The sequence below is a fragment of the Cheilinus undulatus genome, linkage group 22, assembly GCF_018320785.1.
Source record: "Cheilinus undulatus linkage group 22, ASM1832078v1, whole genome shotgun sequence".
Lineage (NCBI taxonomy): Eukaryota > Metazoa > Chordata > Actinopteri > Labriformes > Labridae > Cheilinus > Cheilinus undulatus.
The window spans coordinates 8,481,881-8,496,237 of NC_054886.1; the positions used below are offsets into that span (position 1 = coordinate 8,481,881).

General features: G+C 41.1%; 1 protein-coding gene across 2 annotated transcripts in view; it reads right to left on the reverse strand.

The window, feature by feature from the left end:
• The window catches only part of afap1 (actin filament associated protein 1), a 79,148-nt gene that overhangs the window by 32,132 nt on the left and 32,659 nt on the right, over positions 1-14,357 (reverse strand). For both annotated transcript variants that reach the window (XM_041779198.1, XM_041779197.1), the window contains exons 4-6: positions 1,389-1,497; positions 535-746; positions 269-448 (exon numbers count right to left, since the gene is read on the reverse strand). In XM_041779198.1, coding sequence (XP_041635132.1) covers positions 269-448; positions 535-746; positions 1,389-1,497 — 501 coding nt within the window. The remainder of the gene's footprint in view (positions 1-268; positions 449-534; positions 747-1,388; positions 1,498-14,357) is intronic.

Sequence of the window (14,357 nt, forward strand, 5' to 3'; positions counted from 1 at the left end):
AGTTTACACAGGGACGGGTTTTTCAATATACCTGGACCTAGAACAGGGTTGTGGGCTTCCTCACAGCTCAGTAGGCACTCTTTTTGGACAATAAGCTCAAGAAAAGATGCTTACAACAAAAACCATCCATGCTTGTGAATTGATTTGGAAAAAGATTATATATTTTCGACTAAAGACCGTGAACCACAGTGATTAGAGCATCGCTCTATAAAGACTGATCTCTACTACAGCTGTTTTTCTGTACTTTGCAGATATAGGGTTATCCTACCTTCAGCCACTCCTCTGCCTGTTCTTTACTCTGTACAGCCAGAACCAGAGCGTCTGCACCCTGGTGGACGATCTTCAGTTCATGCTTCTTCTTTTTGCCGTCTTTGGGGATGTGCGTGATGCTGCATCCAGACAGGGTCAGCTCCATCTGTGGGGTGTGGTCTTTGGAGGACTTGTAACACTGAAGGGAAAGAAAGGAGTAGAGGTTTATCTGGTAAAGAGTACACCGGATGCCAGTGTGCTGACATGTACTTAAGCTTCCCTCACCAGCAGTTTGTTATCTTTGATGACACAGAGCAGTTTGGTCCACTGGCCGAAGCGCTTCTTCCTTAAAAGGAAGGCACAAATCCGAGCGTCCTTCACCAGATCCATGGATGCTTCTTCAGATGGCCACTGATGACGCATCTTCTGTCCCTTCCCGTCCTCCTCTTCCTCATCGTACGACTCATAGGAGCTGCTCATGGCGTCAGAGTCGTAGTCTGAGAGAGAAAGGGAAGAGTGCAGGAGCGAAAACACTTCAATGTATCATAGGTAACCTATGTAAGCAAGAAATCATTTTTAAACATATTTTATGCCTGTTCCTTGTCCCACTGCTACACTTCCAGCTTGTTTGTGTACAGGAAAGAAAAGCAACTGAAGCTGTGCATACTACATTGGTGTTGGAGCTGATAAAAATAGATTATGGGTTGAATTTACTGCAGTTATTGCTAAGAAGACAAAAGACGGGATATGAAAGGTGAATGAGAGTATGACTACTGAGTCAGCGGAGTCAGAGAATGGGGGATTTTTGGCACTTTTTGACCAACAGACAGACATGGAACAGAAAATGCTCGTCTGATACTTTCACATACCAGCGAGTAGATTTGACTACATGTATTAACGTCTGCAGTCACTCTAGAGTACAAACAATATACATGTGGGTAATACTTAGAGACTGGCAGTCACGTGGTGCTACTAAGCAGAGGGCATGTGATCCACATCCTTTCATTTAGTTTCATTTTTGAAGAGATGCATGTCAGGTACATGTAAAGGGTTCAGTGCTATACAGATCTAAAGCATTTGCTAAGCCATGATTTCAGTGGAGAAATATAAATCTGACTTTTTCACAGGATGCCACTTACTGGAGGTGATGTACTCAGGGGCCTTTCCAGGACTCAGAGGAACAGCTTCTTCATAGTATCCTTCTGGTAGAGACGAGCTGGGCAACGGAGGAGGGCCGCTGTTTGGAGGCTGCAGAGAGAACACAAGTTTCCATCGATTAGTGATGAAATCATGTGCAAAACAAATCAGCAAACTTTAATTTCTTTATTGTTAAACTGATGGCCAGAAACAAACTTCTTTCCATTTGTCGAAAAGGATCATAAAGTTGTATGCAAACATATCAAAGCAACACAAACCTCAAACCAGACCCTCTAGGATTTCAGAATCTCTTTATTGTCCCACAAGGGGAAATTAGTTCTGCAGCAGGAGCACATAGAAGACGGCATACACAAGGACAGCAATAGTAATATAGGGCTATTTAAAAAGCTAGAAGTGAGATGCAAAAAAATCGCACAATTCTAAAAATAATATACAAAAAAATCAACAATAAAATCAGCCCTGAGATCATATGGAAATAAAAAGTACTACCAAGTAATGCAAATTGCAATGATCAGTGAGCAAATGAGTAACAATGGTGCACGAAGAACAGTCTAAGGAGTAATCAAAGTGAATAAACGGCTAAGTGAAACCTGAAGTCTTTTTGTCTTCCACCAGGACTTAGAAGGTTTTTCTTGTGATTTTTGTGCTCTTAAATATTTGATTTTGCACAAGCTTTGTGAAAGTTGGGGCTTTATCTTTTAAGATATTACAAGAGCAAGTGAAGCGGCAAACAAGCAATGCTATTAAATATTCCTAATACAACATGCATGAAGGTTTTAAGATTCAAGGTGCACAGAACAGTGACAAATGGTGATTGGTGATTGGTCCATTTAGCAGCAATGAACTGACTTAACTGATTTAAAAAGCTACAGAACATCAGTTTCATCATAGTGCCAAAGTAAACCATGACAGTATGACAATTAATCAGTCAGAGCAGCATGGAAACCGATGCATCAACTTTAATGGGCAAGCTTAATAGCCCTCCATTGTGTCCTTTAGACTGTTATTTCTGATTAAACCCCTTAAATAGACAATATAAAGTGAACGAAATACCCCTAAACTCTCTCACAGGGACCATGACAAAGCTGAAATGTCTGCAGACTCTCTCCTTCTTCTGGAAAACCCCCACGATTCCGTTTTATTTCACTTATTGGTGACTGTGTTGATTTTCTGCTGCTTATTAGCGAGGAAAAACTCCATAACTGTTAGGAAAGTCCATGTGCTATGGTCCATCGGTTTCAGCTGACCCAATCAGGCGTCATGGCGGCAGTGATGTCAGCGGCCGTGGCTGTGGAGATGTGGAACATTAATAATAATTTTAAAAAAAGTTTGGCTGTTGGGCTTCAACGGACGACTTCTTCAAAGTACGGAAAGTGAATCTCAGTGTGCTGCTGGACTTCTATGACTTTACAGTAATGAAAGAGACCTACTTTTTTTTTTTTTTTTACCAAATCACAACATTTAAGAACAAGCCAAGGATCAAGGACCAATCAGAGTACAAAGCATGATGTAGCAGGCACGCCCAGCTCTGGAGAGAACTCGCCATGAAAGGTGCTACAGTTGCTAACTATTACTAAAGCCAGTTGGAAAACACACACAACAAAGCTGGTCTGAATCAGCTAAGAAAATGTTACAGTGCAGTTCTTTGCACTACTTTAAATACTGAAATGTGGTCCAGTTATGATTAAAACCGTCACTATAATATACTTTAGCTACATCCATGCTAATTGCTACCCTGGTAGCTATTATACACTGGCTTCCAGTACAACTAAACCCACCTGTAGTTACCACTTCTTGCTAATTGGTCTGTCAGTTTTCAGACCTGGCACGTTCACTTTACACTGGAGCTTTGCGAGAGGGATTTTCCTGATGACAGACACGGAATCTGGACAGTCCAGCTTTGCAAGGTTAGCATTCAGCTAATAGCCAATGTGCTCTTCAACCCCAAATTACAACTATACATGTTACAACTAGCATATCGTTAGGAGAGTGCTGCTCAAATGATACTTTCCTGAAGTAGTAAAAGGGGCTAAAGTTGTACGAATACTGTGTAAGGTTTTAGTCACATATATCCGAGGCACTGAGCGACAACATTCAGTGCAGGAATGTGGATGTTAGCCGACAAAGATGATCAAAGGTGGGAGTTACTAACACTGCCTACTAGGGTTGGGCAAACCACAGTTTAATGCAATTTTGTTTTGCAGCATCAGCAGAGGTTTTATGCTCTACACATTATGCAAACATTTAAGTGTCTTTATAGAAGTCTTACTTTTCTTGTTTATATATTTTTTTTCTTAATCAAGATGAGAACAACAACAAAAAAAATGATCATCCCCTTCAATGTGGCAATTGATAGCAAATGTGCAATAAGAGCAAAGGTCCAATTAGGTTTTTTTCCTCAAAAATTGTCTATCCCCAGTTTTTTTTAATCTATTATAGTGCATTTTATAATACACAGCATGTTTTATCACTTGTGTTTGTTGAACAACCCATTGATGAGGAACCTAACTAATTATAACTGCATATTAAATTGGAATCACAATATTGTGGGGGGAATAGATTGTATTTGCAAATGTTCAGCCCTACTGCTGACCCAGTCATGCTGTGATCCAATCTTAAAGCTCTACTATGACTGTTGTCTGGAGGTTTTCTTGACTAAGACTAGTCAACTCAATGCAATTATAATTTGCATTTAATCAGATGCAGAATTATTTATCTGGGAACATCACCAGTGGTCAGTGTTTGGCCTTACATTAGGAGGTTTCCTGCTTTCTCACAGATCTCTCCTGTGGTCTGTATTATTGGGATTTATACCTGTTTTGGATACCAAGTGGTAATTCTTTATACTTTGTGTGCATGCACCGTATTGTGGACCTAAAACTGCTCTGACTTCATTGGGAGACGCCTTCATCAGGATTGGACTGGTTGTGAAGACCAAGGCATAACTGGCAGGCATTAAAGACCACCCCAGACAGGACCTGCCTCATTCAGAATGATGAGATTTGTGGATCTTTTTAGAGATCTGGATGATTTTAGCTCAGTTAAAAAAAAAAGAGCCACTCTTTCAGCTCTTTATTTGGAACAATTTTGCTAATTTATTTCCTAAAAAAAAGAAAAAAAAAAAAAAAAAAGGTGGAAAAAGGAAACTATCTCTCGTTCAGAAGCCAGCACCCATCACTCACCGAAGGAGCCAGCTCATATAAGTGGCTTGTTCATGAATGACATATCTCATGTCAGTTTTTATTTTTAACCTCACAAGATGCATTTACTAAATAGTACATCAGTACACTATTTAAAAGCATATGCATGACAAAATGAGGGAGAAAAGCTGTTAAAGAGGCACCACTAGCCTCTTAGCTTGTCGGATTTGTCCCTCTTTGCCAGCAGCTTCCCTGCACACAGCAGGCAGGGATACCATGGTGGACGGACAGAACGTTCTGATATCAGGTCGTCACTGAAGACATATAGTAAACGCATGATAAAAAAGGATTATTAATCCAGGATCATACATTGTCCAATCAATCCCTCTGTTAGACCTTAACAAAGCAAAGCTAGGACTTTTGTACTCTCTCTTGTCTGTATTCCATCTCTCCCTAATCCCCTCTCTTCATCCTGCCTGCTCATTTTTTCATCTTTAAGTCCAGTAAGGGGGGAGAGGTCTCTAAGAGAAACCTTATCACATCTCCTTTGAGGGAAACAGCAGTTCAGTGAACTCATTTTTTGGCAGAGAAACACTGCCCTGCTAAACTCCAGCTCCACCAGACTTCTCCTCCCTACCCCAGCCCTGAAACCAGAAAGAAATAAAATCCCCCCGAGAGGAAGGCTGTAGGAAAGAAAGGCAAGGAAGCAAAAAGAAGGAGAGCACTCAGCCTAGAAACAATAAGTCACAATATCAGATCTGAGGAGTGGATGTGAAAGTTTGTGTTGTTGAAGCTGAATTGTTGACTTGAGGTCTGCTGCTTCATATCTCACATCCCGATGACTTCCTCTCCAAGAGTTTTAAGCAACAAAGCCATTAATAATCATGCAGAGGACGACTGTTTGGGTAAGCATTTTTCCCTGAGTGCAGCAGAATACATTACGGTGAATGTGATCACACCGCTCTGCTATTTAGTGACTCAGATTTAGGAGGCACTGGGGTGGCTGCTTTCAGCCCCTGAAACAACAGCTTGTCTTTATCACACAAGATATCTGCAGATCAATTAGACTGCAGCCTGCTGAACCTAACCAGAGTTCACTGCAGTCACAGCACTGATAAACACTTCATATTCCTCTTTAGTCTCGCTCTGATCAGCTTCAAATGTTAACAGATATCCCAAACATGTGTTCACAATCTCCTGTGACAGCATCCTGTCCAGGACAGATCCTCTTTAAATGAGATGAGATTTCTATTTATCCTTGCAGAGGGCTTAAGCCAAAATGTTTGACGGTACAGTTGAAAGCAGAGCTAGAGAAGTTCTTAATGAAGGATTAAGAACAGTGGTACAAAATGACGGGACAAAATGAATGTTTCAAAGAGTTCATCACTACAGAAGCCCTGGAAGGACATTTATGTATGCTTTTTATTTTACTACATTTAAGTCTGGACCACTCTCGCCACATGTTTCACCATTTTATTGCAATAAATGAATGAATCTGAATATGAGGGTGCAACAAGCTTTATGCTATAAAGGAGGCTGGGGTGGAGGAGGTTAGCAGCAGCATGGTGCATCAGCATTAATGCCAGCAGGGATTAGTGAGATGTACATCATATGTAAATTTACTGCTGTATTGACAGAAAGAGATGTGATTGGCTGTTGGTGCTAGGAGGGAATAACAAAGATCAGCTGGCAGTCAGCTGATCATGGTGGGGTATATGTTCCACATATCCCTGCTTGTGCCTGCTCAACAGTCCTTGGGGTTTCAAAGATAGATAGGCTATTTCAGATCCAGAAGATGAAGAAGGCTGCTCCTTATCTGAGAGCAAAATGCTACAGAGACACTTTTGAATCTGCAGTTATAACAATGTTTAACAGAGCTAGGACCGGAGAGGGTGTCTATCAAAGCACGATATGATGACTCACTTCAATCAGTGATATGTGTTTTAACATTATAATGTTGCTTTTTTTTACAGTATTATGCCCAGGTGTATCTTGAACTGTGAATGAGTATTGCTGATATTTGTATTTGGCCCAGATGGACCAGTGCTTAGGTTGCACCCCATGAAAATGGACAACCCAGGTTCAAGTCCAGCCTGTGGCTCTTTCCCGGATGTCCCATCCCTGTTTCTGACTATCCACTAAAGTGCGCATTTCTGGAATAAAGGAATAAAAGCCACATAAAATAAACCTTTAGAAAAAGACATAATTAATCTAAAACCCTTAAATTCACACACCTTATAGTTTATGTAGCCCTCAAAATTGCTCATGTTTCTTTGCAAAATGTGAGGAGAAAGTAAGTAAAGAGAGAAGTTCTAGGAAAGTTACAAATACCAGCTGATGAGTTTCAAAGTCTAGAAATCTCCTACCCACATGAAGAGTTTTATTCAGAGTTTCAAGGCTGTTCTCATGTCCTATCATGGTGTAAGTGCTGTTTCTCCATGATAAAAATACGTTTCTCTGCAGAAAAGCTCTGCTGCAACCATGTGGAGAGTGGTACATACAGGTCATGTGCATGGATGCATAGAAGAAATGTCAGAATTCCACAGTCATAATGTGTAATTTGGTTGCGGTAAAGGAGTCCTGACCTTGGTTTGGATACTCTGAGTGGGAGGATTGTCTGCTGCCTGAGCCCTGGCCTGAAACTTACATCCAAACATTTATGCCAAGTATCAATTTTGCCCTGCGTAGGAGGACTGGACCTGAATAATGTTTCTGCAGCCGTTCCAGCGGGAGGCTGGAAAGGATAAACCCAGTGGACACAGGAAAGCCACTCCCTTAAAAGAGGCTTTGGAAGAGGGAAGACGGCATTTTCAATGACTGTTGGCAAACAACCAAATGAAGGAGCACGTTTACAGCTGGAGCCGGTCGTCTAAACTTCATTTCTAACAAGTTTAAATCAAATCAAATTTACTCTTTACTGATGGCTGCAGTTTGTCATGCTCGTGGGCAGTGAATGGCATAGTATGATGTCCTTGGAAAACTTCATTAGCTGACCCTTTTAGTGATGTTATTTTTGGCACTGATTTGTCACAGCCAAATTTAAGGATGATTGGGAACAGCTCAGATTGAATCATCAGAAAGGAGGGCAAATAATCGAGGTTTACAAAGTGCTTTGAAATAAGCACAATTACAATTACAAAATATCAAACACAAACAGCAAAACATCACAAGAAAGACAAAATCCCCAACAATAGAAGAAACCATGAAAAACTCAGCCAGCAATGTAACTCCAACATCATAAAAAAACTAGCAGAATATTCTAAACACAAAAATGATGTCAATTTAGAAAGACATCCTAAAAACCCAGGTATGTAAGATCTGTCATAAAAGTGAAGACCAAGAATAAAAACCCAGAATAATCTAGACCAATCCAGGCAACACAGGAACACAACTACATAAAAGAGACCTAAGGACTGGAAATGTAAAAGCATTTAAAATATTAGGAAGAGATGGAAAGGAATATAAATCAAAATGGTAGGGAGGAGAATAAAACTTTTACAATGTGTAGCGATTAATAAGTCAGCATACAAAAACTTAAATTGTAGACAGTAAAGGATGTTAATAATGGTAATGACAATAATCTGGTAAAACCAATGAAGCTGTAAAAAGAGGGGGACACAATAAAAGCAATAAAAGCAGGGGGGCTCTTAAAAAGAAGTAAGAGAAGTGGGGATATCACATAACATTCAATAAGCATAAAATACAACACTGAGAAGAGAAGAGAAGATATAGGGGCTTTAAGGTCAGATTTAACAGAGAAAAGGTAGTAGATTTGACTACAAAGTAGTGATTCTGACAGGTGTTTCTATTTTATTGCTTCCAAATTGAAAAGCAATTTCAAAGGCAGTGGACACTGAAGATCTAGAGACCACAAGGCATGCTAACAGAATACTTAATAACTCTTTAGGTACCAACAGATGAAGGTAACTACCTTTGAACTTTGAACTGAATTGTAAAAGTCACTGGAACCATGTCACTGCTACCTCGTGCTCCTGGACCATTTTCTTTCATTTAATATGGACCTGAGCTGCACAGTTGTGAGTACAATGTGAGTGTGAGATGGCCTTGTTGTCAGCCCTGACTCACCCAGCTGGGATAGACTCCAGTCCTATGCAACCCTGAATGGGATGAGTGGTGAAAATGGATGGATGGACATGTGTCTCTTCTCTTGTGTGCCAAGTAGAAAGTGGCTTAATGCTAACGTTAGCTTGGATCTGTTAGTAGTTAATGTGTTATTCCATATTAACAAAAAGAAGTGGCCTGATCTCTCTTTGGAGTTTCAGTACTTATTGTGTTTGAGCTCATTTGTTAATAGGGAAGCAGTACAATTAAATCATCTTTTAGCATGATTACCTTTAGCTTTCTGCCCTGATCATGATCTCAAAGAAACATGGCGACCATGAGAATATGGGTTATGCTCTTTACTTTTCAAAGCAGCAAATAGAAATATACCTTCTACAAAAAAGTACCCCTTTATAGGTGCCAAAAAGGTTGTTTATCATCAGAACCAATCTACTTAAAGAAATGAGATTTCCATCGATTAAAGGTAAATTGCTTTTCTCAGGTTGCAATTTCTGTAAACTTTCCACAAGCTGACCCTGAGTGCTTGCACTTAAAGGTCATTCTTTCAATAAAACCATGTATGAAATGCACTCCAAAAGGTAAGGAAAACTGTCCAAAGCTTTATTTATTCTAATGAGGGTTCTGCTGCTGCCCACGCTCTTTTCCAGCACTGCCCTGCTTCACGGTTAAACACGCTCACATCTGGAAGCTGCACAGTGCAACCACAGTCCTCCACTGTTGGCATCTGCTTCGCCTGGCTACTTCTTCAACTGGAGGTTAAGTGTCACGCTCAAGGTCAACCTGGATGGTGATTTATTTAAAGAGAGGGGGGACTATGCACCTTTCTGAAATTTTTGCGGCTGCTCCTCTTCAGTCCGAGCTGCTGACTCCCATGTGTTTTTAGTCGTTTTTCACAATACTCAGATGAACGTATCAATGACCACAGGTTTTAGATCGGCATCAGCATACCTCAGAACTCTTTGAAATGTTTTCAAGCACCATCAAGGACCATGATCCTTGCCAGGACTTTAAAAACCTGCAGTAACAGAGGAAGAAGGACAGATGGGACAAAATGTGGTCTGATAGCCATCTGCACACCCCCTTCTCTCCCCCATGTGTTCTTCACAGATCAAGCACGAGGTCAAGCTGACGCAATGAGTAAAAAATTGATTCCAGACAGCAGGAGAAGATGAAAGCTGAAGGAGCAAAGGGTTATGATGTTTGCTACCCATCAGTGTCAGAACTGACCCCGTTTGTCCTGCTGCTGTCCCAGGATAACCTTCAAATAACTAGCTTGTAGACAACAGAGTTAGGGGGATATTCTGCAGCTTCAGCTGGAACTCGAGTGGAGGAATGGAGACTTAGTGCGTGTTATATGTGGATATTAGTCTGTTAGGTATTCAGCTAGGGATGCCCAGACTGATCATCAACCAGACTGGCTGATTTTCACCTTAAACAAATCTGATCTGTAGACTAGATCTAATGCTTCAAGTCACAGATCTGATCACCTGTGGAGAATACTCTGGTGTCAGCAGCTGGAGGACATACCATGTGTGCAGTGCATAGTAAAATACAGGTGATCAGAACTGCAAGCTGATTATAATGACCCCAGTTTCAAAAGAAGTGGGGTGCTGTGCAAAATGTAAATGAAAACAATATGCAATGATTTTCAAACCTCTTAAACCCGTATTGTATTCACAAGAGAACTTAAACAACGTATCAGATGTTCAAAATGAGACATTTCACTAGTTCAAGATCCCAAAGAAGCTGGGATAGAGCAAGAAATGGCTGGACAATAAGTAGTACTTATAAAAAACATCTGGAGCGGGATTTGGCATCTTACTAGGTTAACTGAAAACAGGTAAGTGACATGACTGGGTGTAAAAGTAGCATTTTGGTGAGACAGAGTCCCTCAGAAGGCTCATGGATCTGTGAAAAACTGTGTCTAAAAATTGTGGAAAATTTGTGGAAAAACGTTCCGTGACATAAGACTGTGAGAAATCTGTGTGTGTAAGAGAAAAGGCCTAAATTCAATACTGGATACTCATGATCCCGAGGCCCTCAGGTGGCCCTGCATTATAAACAGGCATGATTCTGGAGTGGAAATCATTGCATGGGCTCAGGAACACTTCAAGAAATCATTGTCTGTTAACACAGTTGGCTGTGCCATCCACAAACGACAGTAAGAGCTATCTTCTCTGGGCCAAAGCTCACTTAAAAATGAACTGAGGCAAAATGGAAAACTGTTCTGTGGTCACATGAATCAGAATTTAAAATTCTTTTGCAGGACACCGTGTCCTGCAGACAAAAAAAAAGAGGGATCATCCAGCTTGTTATCCTGGCACAGTTCTAAAGCCTGCATCTCTGATGGTATGTGGATGCATTAGTGCCTATGGCGTGGGCAGCTTACACATCTGGAAAGGAACTATCAATCCTGAAAAGTAGATAGAGGTTTTAGAGCAACATATGTTCCCATCAGGAACATCTGCTGCCCAGCAACTCATTTTTTAGTCATTCTATGAGACAAGATCAAATTATTAAAAAAAAAGAAAAAAAAAGAAAAAAAGAAAATAGTGCTCTACAAAAGATCAGGGGTAAACGATTACAAAATATTTATAATTTTGTGTACCGATATTTCTGCATGTCAGGACAGTCCGTGCATATAAATCTGAGCTATCAGTTCTGATAACAAACCACAGTTTACATTAAAGTTGTTTTAACAGTGGCAGCCGTCCAGGAAAACCACTGAAAGTCTCATTGTGCTGGAGAGGAACTCGATCCGGATGTCAGCTGATCAGCCAACACACACTCTTTACATAAGAGCCCCATATATTCACAAACATTTCAACACATACAGACCAAGAAAATATGAAGAACACAAAGACAAACCAGACTAAGATACACACACTAAATCTCTGATAAAACCCCCTCTCTGCAGGATCCGAGGCCTCCTCCAATCTGAAGACCAGCCAAACTCAACGGTACACATCCAAGTGTTCCAGCTCTGTGTTTATACATGAACCACCCAAGCTAGTGTTACCACTGACAAAACAAAACCTTTCTTCCATTCTGCCCTCCAATCTAGCCTACTCTTTCATACTTCCTGCCTCACACTGGTATGCAGAGTGTGTATTTTGCAGGACAGGTGCATTCACAAGAGTGCAGTTATGGGCGGATATGCCAGTTTGCCTGAATGTACTGTAAAAACAAATGGAGAGTGAGATTGGGTTGGGTCTTTCCTGCATTTCTCTCACCTCACAATGAGGTGTAAATGTGGCGCAGCAGCAGCTGGTGGGAGCTGGTGGTCCAGCACTTTAGAGAGGGTGTGGTGCTCCTGTTTTAACTGGAAGAGAACCCTGTGTAATAAAGTAAGAACATATCTGGAAGGGCACCCATCTATTGTAACGGAGCTGAATGAAAAGTCCCATTGAGCCATTTGCGCAAAAACAAAGAAATAAACTGTCTGCCAGGCTTGAAACAGGAAATTCCAGTATAATCGAACTGAAGTGCAACTTGTGATTTCTCATAAATCTCATAAGAACAGAAAAGGCAATACCAGTACAGCCCTATTGGCCAGCTTCGGCATGGATGTCATTGACGTCAGGTCAGGGAGATGCAAGGATAATTAAGATGTCCCAGTCTTTTTGAATCATTGTCATGGGACGTCCTGGACACATCGTTGATTTGGCCACTCAATAGCATTCGTCTCTCCTGGTGTACATATTGATGTGCTGCTACAACACAATGAGGCCAAAATCTGGCTGAATTTGTGTAGTCTGATCTGGCCTCAAGAGAAATAGCAGCGAACGAAGTAATGACTGAATGATTTTCATATTTTGGAAATAAACGTGTCAGTGCTCTCTACAGATGAGCAACAAAATTACAATCCTCTACTGAATGCTTTCAGAATTTCTTGGATCAAATTACTTGATCATTTCTGCCAAGAGAAGAAAAAGGGGGCCAGACCTATGGAGGGGCTAAGGAAGGTCAGTACAAGCATGGTCTATCCCAGTGGTTCTCAAGTGGTCTAGCCTCAGGACCCACCCCACCGACTGAATGAGCAATCACAACCCAGATTTATAAAAACTTTCAACAAGTTAAATCTATTTGACAAAGAATCTTGAGGGGTTTTTGCCTTATTTGCAACAAAATTTGATGGAACAAAAAGCAAAAACAAGTGTGTTATTAGAAACCCTCAACTGGTCCTCGGGTAGGGACCTCCTGGCCATTTCAAAGTCGAGGCTTAAGACTGGAGGCGACAGGGCCTTCTCTGTCAGGGCGCCTAAACATTTAAACGACCTGCACAAGGAGATAAGGCATGCAGAATCATTGACATCAGAACAGACCTGCTGCACATCTCCAACGAAATGTGGCGGGACACGCCGCAGCCGGACCAGAGAGCGGATGTTCCAACTGCTCTGATTGGCTAGAGTAGAAGTGACTTGCCCTGCAGTTCGTTTCACCAGTGGATCGCATTGCAGCTATTGTATATTAAGATTGGAGGTTCAACAAATTGAGTTTGCAGCTTATATTTTATGATGAATTTAACGTGAGACATAGGACCACAATCACTATTTCCAAGAAGGCAATCAAGAGATTTTACCTGTGTATTTAGGCGCAGGTAAATAAAGGTGAGAAGCCCATCCTGGTGTTGTCCATGTCTGAAATACTTTCACACAGCTGAGAGAGGAGAGGTTTTCTTTTCCATCCTCTTAATCGTGGCTTATGGGTGTCAGCAGTTGCTGGTTTACAGCCAGCTTGTTTAAAAGTTCAGGATATTGATCCACATCGATGGGCCAAACACAGTATTTGCTCAGCAATGTTAAGGAGAATGTGTGGTTGTGCGTTGATTTACTGGGGTTATTTGGTTCTCCAGCTTTGCATCAAGAAATTTAGGGTTATGGTGTGATTAATGCATGAATGAGTGGTTAATTCCAATTTAAGGTCCGAGCGATCTATCACAGCAAAATGACACCCTTTTATCTATCAGTCAGACCTAGATTTTCAGATTTGAACCACAAACTGCACTAGCACTCCCCCAGACTGCAGAAATAGCTTCAGTTTTCCCTGGGTGCTTTATTAAGTCACTTCCATCACATCATGTGTCAAGAAAAGAAAAATCCTGGCATTGTAAAGAGCCTTCAGAAGTCCTTTAGTGGGGGGAAAAAAAGTTGTGAAATAGGTTTTCCATTCGTGGCCCAGTTTCTCAGCGTGGACTTTTTCCAGAGCGTTATGAGTCGGCTGAAACAGCTCTGGCTGTGACCGTTCACCGTGCTGTGGGCATGTGTCATTTAAAAAAGCCTCACTGCTCACTACAGTTAAGACTTAATCAATCACCAATTTGCAACTTGTTTGGTTCCCCCAGTGACAATGTGTTACGGCTTTCCTAGCAATCTGTTAAACCGTCTCATTTCCTGTCTGGAGTCTGTGACACAATAGCGCTGATGTCACTGAAGGCTTTGCTGTGGCTCACCAAGCCGCAATGTAGGGGAACCCCACGAAGGAATTAAGTCAAATACGAAAACAGAGCCATTGGTACCAAATGGAGACCAAAACAAGTGGTAATGTCTAAAGAGGTAGGAAAGCAGAGCGGATTCGACTGAAACCGTGTGATGGGATGCCAGCTCTTCCTTGACAAAACACAGGGACACATTTTCTTGCTTTAATATGTTTCCCCTTCAAGCTAGAAAACATTTGGTTTGGCGAAATACAGCAGACACGTTTTTTTTAATTTAATTTCTGAATATG